Genomic DNA, 12425 nt, shown 5'->3' on the forward strand with positions numbered 1-12425 from the left:
TTTTGCCTTATTGATTTCAGTAATTTTTCTTTGTCTTTGATTACTGTGTGTCTTGGCGTGTTTCTCCTTGGATTTATCCTGCCTGGTTCTCTCTGCGCTTCTTGGAGTTGGGTCGCTATCCTTTCCCATGTTAGGGAGGTTTTTGACTACAGTCTCTTCAGATATTTTCTCAGAGCCTTGCTCTCTTCTCCTTCTGGAACCCGTATAATGTGAATGTTGTTGTGTTTAATGTTGTCTCAGAGATCTCTTAGGGTGTCTTCATTTCTTTTCATTCTTTTTTCTTTATTCTGTTCCACAGCAGTGAATTACACCATCTGTCTTCCAGGTCACTTATCCGTTCTTCTCCCTCAGTTATTCTGCTATTGATACCTTCTGGTGTATTTCTTATTTCAGTTATTGTATTGTTCTTCTGTGTTTGTTTGTTCTTTAATTCTTCTAGGTCTTTATTCTTTAATTCTTCTGGTTCTTTGTTAAACATTTCTTGCATCTTCTTGATCTTTGCCTCCATTCTTTTCCTGTGGTCCTGGATCATCTTCACTATCATTATTCTGAATTCTTTTTCTGGAAGGTTTCCTATCTCCACTTCATTTAGTTGTTTTTCTGAGGTTTTATGTTGTTCCTTCATCTGGTACATAGCCCTCTGCCTTTTCATCTTGCCTATCTTTCTGTGAATGTGGTTTTTGTTCCTCAGGCTGCAGTATTGTAGTTCTTCTTGCTTCTGCTGCCCCCCCCCCCCCCCCCCGGTTTATGAGGCTATCTAAGAGGCTTGTGCAAGTTTCCTGATGGGAGGGGCTGATGGTGTGTAGAGCTGGGTGTTTGTCTGTTGGGCAGAGCTTAGTAAAACTTTAATCCACTTTTCTGCTGATGAGTGGGCCTGGGTTCCCTCCCTGTTGGTTTTTTGGCCTGAGGTGACCCAACACTGGTGCCTACCCAGCTCTTTTGTAGGGCTAATGGCGGACTCTGGGAGGGCTCACACCAAGGAGTACCTACCAGAACTTCTGCTGTCAGTGTTCTTGTCCTCATGTTGAGCCATAGCTACCCCGTACCTCTGCTGGAGACCCTCCAACACTAGCACGTAGGTCTGGTTCAGTCTCCTATGGGGTCACTGCTCCTTCCCCTGGGTCCCGATGCGCACACTACTTTGTGTGTGCCCTCCAAGCGTGGAGTCTCCGTTTCCCCCAGTCCTGTCACAGTCCTGCAGTCAAATCCTGCTAGCCTTCAAAGTCTGATTCTCTAGGAATTCCTCCTGCCATTGCTGGACCCCCAGTTTGGGAAGCCTGATGTGTGCCTCATAACCTTCACTCCAGTGGGTGGACTTCTGTGGTATAAGTGTTCTCCAGTTTGTGAGTCACCCACCCAGCAGTTATGGGTTTTGATTTTATTGTGATTGCACCCCTCCTATCATCTCATTGTGGCTTCTCCTTTGTCTTTGGATGTTGGGTATCTTTTCTGGTGAGTTCCAGTGTCTTTTTGTCGATGATTGTTCTGCAGTTAGTTGTGATTCCGGTGTTCTCGCAAGAGGGAGTGAGCGCATGTCCTTCTACTTTGCCATCTTGAACCAATCCCCTCGTCGTGTTTTCATTTTCGTTTGTTTCTAGGTATTTTTTGATTTCCTCTTTGACTTCTTAAGTGATCTCTTGGTTATTAAGTATTAGTTATTTATAGTTTAGCCTCCATGTGTCTGTATTTTTCACAGATTTTTTCCTGTAATTGATATCTAGTCTCATAGCATTGTGGTCAGAAAAGATATTTGATATGATTTCAATTTTCTTAAATTTACCAAGGCTTGATTTGTGACCCAAGATATGATCTATCTTAGAGATTGTTCGTTCCATGAGCACTTGAGAAGAAAGTGTATTCTGTTGTTTTCGGATGGAATGTCCTATAAATATCAATTAAGTCCATCTTGTTTAATGTGTCATTTAAAGCTTGTATTTCCTTATTTATTTTCATTTTGGTACATCCCAGTTTTCTGAGAGTTAGTAAAAACAGAATCCACAACACATTCAGAGTGCTATGTTAAGTACATTAAGTACTTAATAACTAGGTAAAATTCTGAAGAGAAAACAGGATTTTCAAATATATGCCCATCAGCCCAGTGAAGAATCAATGACACTCCAGATTCTTAGACCAAGCCTGTACAAACATATGGGGTTTGTCAATACCGGACAAAGAGAATTTCAAGTTGAGTAATTACCCAGATAATTTGATTCTGGAAGAGTTTGCTTTCATCGTGCAAACCAGCAGTTCCCCTCTTCCGGTCCTCCTCTGGTCTCCACCTCCTAGTCCTGTTTTCCCCTAGCATATTTTTTATCTGCATTATCTATAGACAACTATATCCACCTCTGTCTCACTTTGACTGTATAGATGATGGCCTTGGCTACGTATGTACACATTAAATACAGTAGATGTTCAAGGGAATTGGATGGGTGAAGTGCAATGGTCCAAAATCTGTTTTCCTCTACTGTACAGCTCTAGTCACAGTAAAGTGTGTGTTTACAATCATCTAGTGAGTTAATGTGAATTAATTAATTTAGATATTAAGTCTAAAATCCTGGACTGTCTTTTGCAGATCTGGATTATTTGGATGCTTGTCTAGACTTGACTACAGACATATCCATGTGCACAGGCCTATTTCAACATATGTTTAGGCCATGTAGATGATCCAGATAATTCCAAGTTCAAGTATTTCCTACTTTTTAAAACTGAAGTATAGTTGATTTACAACATTGTGTTAGTTTCAGGTGTACATCAAAGTGCAAATATTTCCTGCTTTACTAATGCCCATCCCTGACCACTTTGGATACCTCTCCCTTTCACCTGGATTCTGGGTCAATTAGAATGTCTCTGAGCCAGAGTGTTGATTCAGTACTGATCTTGAGAGTAAGAATGGAGGATGGTAGGAAGCTGCATGTCACCAGGCATGGCCGAAAAAAAAAAAAAAAGAATGGGAGACCGACATGGATTCCAAAAGAAAAGAGCTCTGCCCAATAGCAGGATGACAAGAATATTCAGGTTGACTCAATGGCCAAGATTTACAAGTGTTTAAATGAGTTTAATTTTTCAGTTTTTAAGTGGCCTTCAGTATACACATCCATATTGGTGATATAACAGAACAAAACTGGTATTTGGAAAATTCACTCATCTATTTTATTCTCTCAAGAGCTAATTCCAAGGTTTGTATTTTACCCCTGGCTACATGTAATGATTAGATAAACTAGATAACTGTTAAATCTCTAAGGTAATTGTTAAATCTGAGCTAGGATAAAATGTGATTGTAGGGGATCTACCCTGGCCATGTTGTCTACTCATCTGTTGCTCTTTTCTTTTGGGGCCATGGAAAGTAAGATGGGGAGAAATGTTGAGGGAGAAGGATAATGGTATATGAGGAGCACTCCTTAGAAGTTTGAACTCACTGGGTTGTAGATTTAGATATAGATTCAGAGACTTCCCCTCCCCCAAATCATGGACCTGTGGTAAGAGTTAATAGGTGCTACCACCTAGGGTATTCTCTTTCTTAGTGCACTCATGGAACTAAACAACAATGCAGATAATGAAGAAAGGAATTTTATTTTAATTTCAAACCCATTGTATGAATTTCTTTCCTAGAACACATATATAATCTGGTTGAGGCATAAATTGAGAGACTGGGAAATGACAGTCTTCCATTTAACTTTTGCCACAGTTAAATCACATGAGGTTAAACAAGAGTTAATTTAACATAATTCATAGGAAAAGGCAAATGCTGAATTTGTAAGCATTTCTCCAAGGGTGTGAATATTGCAGTACCCAACCCACTGAAAACAAAATCAAAAGCCCTTTATTCACACTAGTGGGTGTGTTTAGCCCTAGGTACCCAGTGTCGGCCTGGCCTTTGTAATTGACTTGAGTGCTTCTGCCCCAGTCATTACCAAGCTCCCATCTCAGGGCAGGACAGTGAGGAGTCGGGCATGAGTCTTGCTGATGGCTTATCTTTTCCAAAGCATGTTTTGTGGAACTGGGCCTTTAGGGCTGCCATTTCCTGCACAAATCTTGGCCTCCGTATTTTCTCCTGCAGTCTGCTTTCTGGTTTGGATGCGCTCAGATGACTGGCGTCTCCCGGCTCGCTGACACCCCACAGGAAGTAAGTGTATAAAAGGCCAGAGGCCACAGTTGTTCATGGGAGGAGGATTACGTGGCAAAGGTGGGTGGTTTCCATGTGAAATACTGTTGAGAAGTGCTCCAGGGCAGGGACTGACCAAACTTTTTTAGTGGTCGAGGCACTTATCTGAATTTCTTGGGATGAAAATCATTCCCAGCAGGTCGCTGGTCTCATCTGGGTGCAAGGATAAGTCATTTTTTTTCTGCATCTTTTCAACACATTGACCTTGCAATGTCTGCACGTGGAAGCGTCTCAGAAGTGTGACCAGGGTGACCTTCATCATCACCATGGCAACGTATTTTCCCACACAGGCCCGGGGCCCAAAGCCAAATGGCTGAAAGTACCTGTAAGGAACCTAGGAAAATGATCAGACAATTAGCCAGAGAAGTAAAAGCTACAGCCATGCATATCTGTTTGATTCACCCTGAAAACACTGTGAGTCAGAATGCTCGGTTTCAGTGACTTGGCCATACTGCTCCTTCACGGAGAGGAATGACTGTAACTCAGATAAGCCTCTTTCTCCCTCCAGTTTGATTCACCCTTTGTGATACAGACACAACTTCAAACAATCCCCTGTTTTGCTTTTCATGTAAATACTCAACTAGCTCTGTGGGAAGACCACGGCTTTACTGCTGTTCTGCCAGTCATTGAGGCAAAGATTGTTTTTGTGCCAGGCCATATAACATGATGACAAGGACAAATTTAGGCAAAGGTGTGGATTCCCTGTCTATTAGTGCCAAGGATCTAAATATATTTAGTTATACAAATATTTAATGGGACACCTCTGCCTGTCTTGTCCCCATTTGTAATCACATAATGCCTGGCACTTAATACATGCTCAGTTAAGTTATTTTTGACCAATTGCCAACGTGGCATGGGTTGCTTATATAGAAATGGAATGAATTAGACAACTGGTTTAACTAAGATCATATTTCCATATGCAAATGGAAAAAGGGGGCACAGAGAGAACTATCTGGATAATTCAGGTTAAAAAAAATCTTTGCCTAGAATTGACATAATGGAGGCAGAATCTCCAGTACACCTCAATAAAGAAAAAGAACAAGCTGAGGCTCTTCTAATTACAAAGTCTTATATAGAATGAGGCCTAGTGCTTGTGGGGCCATTTGGGAAACCAAATCTTTTCTTCTCACTTGATTTCCATCTGAAGCAGAAGTGGATTTCCTTGACTTAGATGATGCTATGGCTCAATCTACATGATGACAAGGTGATAAGTTTAATTGGAAAAGTTAAGTTTAAATGGCTTGGTTAAAGAAAATTTGCCTTATTTTAAACAAATTAAGGGCCTGAATTGTTCACCTTTTGACCTATTTTGTACCTCCATGAAGACATTTCTGAGAGCTGGAGAGCCAGCCTCCTTGACTTGAGGACAGACATGGTGGCCATGTTCCAAGCTAGGAGAAATGTGTTTTCCTGGTGAGGTGTGAAGAAAATGAGTAAACAGAATGAAATGTACATGGTGCAAACACAGAAACAGAGAGGTCTTAAGAGTTGACATTTTCAAGAGTGGTACACTCAGTTTTAGGGAAGGGCTCTTACGTTTTTGGCAAAGTTTTCAAGAGTAAATTCATTGGGCTTGGGGAAAAACTCGAGTCTATGCATTCTTCCAATATTCAGGATAATGTTAGTCCCCTTTTTCACTGGGTAGCCATCGATGACATCATCCTCTAAGGCTTTGCGCATGACTAGGTCCACAACAGGCTGGTACCGCATGCTCTCATAAATAAAGTTTTCTACCACTTTTAGTTTTTGTATGTCATCAATCCGTATGTCTCTTTCACCTGTGCGATCAGATAAAAAGGACAAAGGGGGTCATGTTAGTTTCAACATGTGATGGGCATAAAACTCCTAGTTTCACATCAGTGTACTTATAGGTCAGTTCTGTCTTGGTTGAAAAAATTTATATATATAATTCTAAAATACTTTATGTTTGGTCCACAGAGTGTCTTATGAAAATTCAGATTTGAAGTCAATTATCTTAACATCTGAGGGATTTCATAGAAATGTCTGGACTTGTAGAGAAATAAAAAAACAGGTTACATTGGACTCACATCCCCACATGGCAATAGTTGGCTGAGGCTGTGTGGCTGTTGAGCCCATTAGAGGAACTTCCTCTCTGCACCATCATGTAGACCTACCTAATCTGCTTCAAACGTTTATTGCCACCTGTGTGGTTCTTGAGTTTTGTCCCCTACTCTGAATTCTAGAAGACATTCATTCCTCCTGTAGTCAAGTGAGATGGTGAGATTAATGATGTTCACAGAAATTTTCTCTTCTGGTATCCAATGCAGTCATCTGTCAGAAAATATCACTGATAGCTACCCACCACCAGTCTCTCCCATCAGGAAACTTGCACAAGCCTCTTAGATAGCCTCATCCACCACAGGGCAGACAGCAGAAGCAAGAAGACCTACAATCCTGCAGCCTGTGGAACAACAACCACATTCATAGAAAGATAGACAAGATGAAAAGGCAGAGGGCTATGTAACAGATGAAGGAAAAAGATAAAACCACAAAAAAGCAAGTAAATGAAGTGGAGGTAGGCAACCTTCCAGAAAAAGAATTCAGAATAATGATAGTGAAGATGATCCAGGACCTCGGAAAAAGAATGGAGGCAAAGATCGAGAAGGTGCAAGAAATGTTTAACAAAGATCTAGAAGAATTAAAGAGCAAACAAACAGAGATGAACAATACAATAACTGAAATGAAAAGTACATTAGAAGGAATCAGTAGCAGAATGACTGAGGCAGAAGAACGGATAAGTGACCTGGAAGACAAAATGGTGGAATTCACTGCTATGGAACAGAATAAAGAAAATGAATGAAAAGAAATGAAGACAGCCTAAGAGACCTCTGGAACAACATTAAACACAACAACATTTGCATTATAGGGGTCCCAGAAGGAGAAGAGAGAGAGAAGGGACCCGAGAAAATATTTGAAGAGGTTATAGTTGAAAACCTCCCTAACATGGCAAAGGAAATAGCAACCCAAGTCCAGGAAGTGCAGAGAGTCCCATACAGGATAAACCCAAGGAGAAACATGCCAAGACACATAGTAATCAAATTGGCAAAAATTAAAGACAAAGAAAAATTATTGAAAGCAGCAAGGGAAAATTGACAAATAACATACAAGGGAACCCCCATAAGGTTAACAGCTTATTTCTCAGCAGAAACTTTACAAGCCAGAAGGGAGTGGCATGATATCCTTAAAGTGATGAGAGGGAAGAACCTACAACCAAGATTACTGGACTCACAAAGGATCTCATTAAGATTCGATGGAGAAATCAAAAGCTTTACAGACAAGCAAAAGCTAAGAGAATTCAGCACCACCAAAGCAGCTGAACAACAAATTCTAAAGGAACTTCTCTTAAGTGGGAAACACAAGAGAAGAAAAACCTACAAAAACAAACCCAAAACCATTAAGAAAATGGTAATAGAAATATACATATCGATAATTACCTTAAACATGAATGGATTATATGCTCCAGCCAAAGGACACAGGCTCGCTGAGGGGATACAAAAAACAAGACCCATCTATATGCTGAAGAGACCCACTTCAGACCTAGGGACACATACAGACTGAAAGTGGGGGGATGGAAAAAGATATTCCATGCGAATGGAAATCAAATTAAGCTGCAGGAGTAATACTCATATCAAATAAAATGGACTTTAAAATAAAAAATGTTACAAGAGACAAGGAAGGACACTACATAATCTAGGAAACAATCCAAGAAGAAGATATAACAATTATAAATATATATGCACCCAACATAGGAGCACCTCAATACATAAGGCAACTGCTAACAGCTATAGAAGAGGAAATCGACCGTAACACAATAAGAGTGGGGGACTTTAACACCTCATTTACACCAATGGACAGATCATCCAGACAGAAAATTAATAAGGAAACACAAGCGTTAATTGACAGACCAGATAGATTTAATTGATATTTATAGGACATTCCATCCAAAACCAGCAGATTACACTTTTTCCTCAAGTGCACACAGAACATTCTCCAGGATAGATCACATCTTGGGTCACAAATGAGCCTCAGTAAATTTAAGAAAATTGAAATCGTATCAAGCATCTTTTCTGATCACAATGCTATGAGATTAGAAATCAATTACAGGGAAAAGTAAAAAACACAAACACATGGAGCCTAAACAATACGTTCCTACATAACCAAGAGATCACTGAAGATATCAAACAGGAAATCAAAAAATACCTAGAGACAAATGAAAACAGGACGATCCAAAACCTATGGGATGCAGCAAAGCAGTTTTAAGAGGAAAGTTTATAGCAGTGTAAGCCTACCTCAAGAAACAAGAAAAATCTCAAGTAAACAATCTAACCTTACAGCTAAAGGAACTAGAGGAAGAAGAACAAACAAAACCCAAAGTTAGCAGAAGGAAAGAAATCATAAAGATCAGAGTAGAAATAAATGAAATAGAAACAAAGAAACAGTAGCAAAGATCAATAAAACTAAAAGCTGGTTCTTTGAGAAGATAAACAAAATTGATAATCCATTAGCCAGACTCATCAAGAAAAAGAGGGAGAGGACTCAATGAAATTAGAAATGAAAAAGGGGAAGTTACAACAGACACCGCTGAAATACAAAGCATCCTAAGAGACTACTACAAGCAACTCTATGCCAATGAAATGGACAACCTGGAAGAAATGGACAAATTCTTAGAATGGTATAACCTTCGAAGACTGGACCAGGAAGAAATAGAAAATATGAACAGACCAATCACAAGTAATGAAATTGAAACTGTGATTAAAAATCTTCCAACAAACAAAAGTCCAGGACCAGATGGCTTCACAGGTGAATTCTATCAAACATTTAGAGAAGAGCTAACACTCATCCTTCTCAAACTCTTCCAAAAAATTGCAGAGGAAGGAACACTCCCAAACCCATTCTATGAGTCCATCATCATCCTGATACCAGAACCAGACAAAGATAGTACAAAAAAAGAAAATTACAGACCAATATCACTGATGAATATAGATGCAAAAATCCTCAACAAAATGCTAGCAAACAGAATCCAACAACACATTAAAAGGATCATACACCATGATCAAGTGGGATTTATCCCAGGGATGCAAGTATTCTTCAATATATGCAAATCAATCAAGATGATACACCATATTAACAAATTGAAGAATAAAAACCATAAGATTATATCAATGGATACAGAAAAAGCTTTGGACAAAATTCAACAGCCATTTATGATAAAAACTCTCCATAAAGTGGGCATAGAGGGTACCTACCTCAACATAATAAAGGCAATATATGACAAACCCACAGCAAACATCATTCTCAATGGTGAAAAACTGAAAGCATTTCTTCTAAGATCAGGAACAAGTCCAGGATGTCCGCTCTCACCACTATTATTCAACATAGTTTTGGAAGTCCTAGCCATGGCAATCAGAGAAGAAAAAGAAGTAAAAAGAATACAAATTGGAAAAGAAGAAGTAAAACTGTCACTGTTTGCAGATGATATGATACTATATATAGAGAATCCTAAAGATGCCACCAGAGAACTACTAGAGGTAATCAATGAATTTGGTAAAGTTGGAGGATACAAGATTAGTGCACAGAAATCTCTTGCATTCCTATACACTACTGATGAAAAATCTGAAAGAGAAATTAAGGAAACACTCCCACTTACCATTGCAACAAAAGGAATAAAATACCTAGGAATAAACCTACCTAGGGAGACAAAAGACCTGTATGCAGAAAACTATAAGACACTGATGAAAGAAATTAAAGATGATACCAACAGATGGAGAGATATACCATGTTTTTGGATTTGAAGCTTCAATATTGTGAAAATGACTATACTACCCAAAGCAATCTACAGATTCAGTGCAATCCCTCTCAAATTACCAATGGCATTTTTTACAGAACTAGAACAAAAAAATCTTAAAATTTGTATGGAGACACAAAAGACCCTGAATAGCCAAAGCAGTCTTGAGAGAAAAAAATGGAGCTGGAGGAATCAGACTCCCTGACTTCATACTATACTACACAGCTATAGTAATCAAGACAATATGGTATTGGCACAAAATCCGAAATATAGATCAGTGGAAGAAGATAGAAAGCCCAGAGATAAACCCACACACCTATGGTAAAGTAATCTATGACAGAGGAGGCTAGGATATACAATGGAGAAAAGACGGTCTCTTCAATAAGTGGTGCTGGGACAACTGGACAGCTACATGTAAACAAATGAAATTAGAACAATCCTTAACACCATACATAAACTCAAAATATATTAGACACCTAAATGTAAGATCGGACATTATAAAACTCTTAGAGGAAAACATAGGAAGAACACTCTTTGACATAAATCACAGCAAGATATTTTTTGATTCACCTCCTTGGGTAATGGAAATAAAAAGAAAAATAAACAAATGGGACCTAATGAAACTTAAAAGCTCTTGCACAGCAAAGGAAACCATAAACAAGACTAAAGGCAACCCTCACAATGGGAGAAAATATTTGCAAACGAATCAACGGACAAAGGATTAATCTCCAAATTATATAAACAGCTGATGCAGCTTAATATTAAAAAAACAAACAACCGAATCCAAAAATGGGCAGAAGACCTAAACAGACATTTCTCCAAAGAAGACATACAGATAGCTAAGAAGCATATGAAAAACTGCTCAACATCAGTAATTACTAGAGAATTGCAAGTCAAAACTACAATGAGGTATCACCTGACACCAGTTAGAATGGGCATCATCAGAAAATCTGAAAACATCAAATGCTGCAGAGGGTTTGGAGAAAATGGAACCCTCTTGCACTGTTGGTGGGAATGTAAATTGATACAGCCACTATGGAGAACAGCATGGAGGTTCTTTAAAAAACTATTAGTAGAATTACCATACGACCCAGCAATCTCACTACTGGGCATATACTGAGAGAAAACCATAATTCAGATAGGCACATGCACCCCAATATTCATTGCAGCACTCTTTACAATAGCCAGGTGATGGAAGCAACCTAAATGCCCACCGACAGACGAAGGGATAAAGACGATTTGGTACATATATACAATGGAGTATATCTCAGCCATGAAAAGGAACGAAATTGGGTCATTTGTAGAGATGTGGATGGATCTAGAGACTGTCATACAGAGTGAAGTAAGTCAAAAAGAGAAAAACCAATATTGTATATTAACACATATATTTGGAACCTAGAAAAATGCTACAGATGAACTGGTTTGCAGGGCAGAAATTGAGACACAGATGTAGAGAATAAACGTATGGACACCAAGGTGGGGGAAGCAGCGGGGTGTGCGGGTCATGGTGTGATGGATTGGGAGATTGGGATTGACATGTATACACTGATGTGTATGAAATGGATGACTAATAACCTTCTGTATAAAAAAGTAAAGAAATTTTTTTTTAAAAAAGAAAATAACACTGTTAGTTTCTCCTCATCATCTCATCAGGGACAACCAGGGTGGTAAAGTGGCAAGAATGCCCTCTCTCCACCACAACAAATGGGGTGCCTCATCAGCTCCAGGTGAGCTGGGGATTGATGGACACCTCCATGTCTCAGCTTGGCTCAACACTGGTCAAAGAGGCTTGGATTACTCTCAGAATTGGCAAAACTTCAAAGCATCCTGAATTGGGGTACTGTTTTTGCAGAATGAAAGTCAACCCAGGGTCCTGAGGCAGCTCTGTCTCCTGTACAGTTAGGTTATTCAGGAGTGGTCTCACTTGGTTAGAGAACTTGAACAACACAGCCCCTCACATACTGGTTTTCGAACACAGTAAGAGTCTAATGGGTGTATTTATCTGTGGTGGGGAGTTAGAGGGCAGATGATGGAGAAGGTAACAAAAGGCATACTTTTAGAAGTAATTACCAGTTCTGTGGGTCTAGGGGGAACAAGTATACAGGTACTAGTGGTTGTCCCAGTTTTATCTTTCAAGAGGACTGTCGTGTCAGGAGGATATCATGGGGCACAAGAACTTTTTACGTCTCAAGGAAATTGTATTAAAGATTTATGATCTCAAGAGCAATTTCCCCTGTGTTGCCTGTACCCCCATCATTCTGTGACTCTCTCTCACTCCACTGAGCTGTTTCTTGAATTCTCTTTTTCTCATGAGACTGAGAGCCCCAGGACTGCAGGGATGGCACTGGCTTGTTCACCGCGGTGCCCTTGCACCTGGCACAGAACCCATAACCTGAAAAGGGTGCTTGAGAAAACATTCCAGAATTTGAAACCCGGATGTCATTCTGGCTCCTTGGT

At 39.5% G+C, this 12425-nt stretch overlaps 1 protein-coding gene across 1 annotated transcript in view; it reads right to left on the reverse strand.

Annotated features, from left to right (window-relative positions):
- Positions 1-4247: 4247 nt before the first annotated feature.
- LOC132489440 (aromatase-like) overlaps positions 4248-12425 on the reverse strand; it is a 29798-nt gene continuing 21620 nt past the window's right edge. Inside the window, exons 8-9 of the mRNA XM_060098376.1 lie at positions 5699-5940; positions 4248-4496 (exon numbers count right to left, since the gene is read on the reverse strand). Of these exons, the coding sequence (XP_059954359.1) occupies positions 4248-4496; positions 5699-5940 (491 nt within the window). The remainder of the gene's footprint in view (positions 4497-5698; positions 5941-12425) is intronic.

This window comes from Mesoplodon densirostris, chromosome 4 (assembly GCF_025265405.1).
Source record: "Mesoplodon densirostris isolate mMesDen1 chromosome 4, mMesDen1 primary haplotype, whole genome shotgun sequence".
Classification (NCBI taxonomy): domain Eukaryota; kingdom Metazoa; phylum Chordata; class Mammalia; order Artiodactyla; family Ziphiidae; genus Mesoplodon; species Mesoplodon densirostris.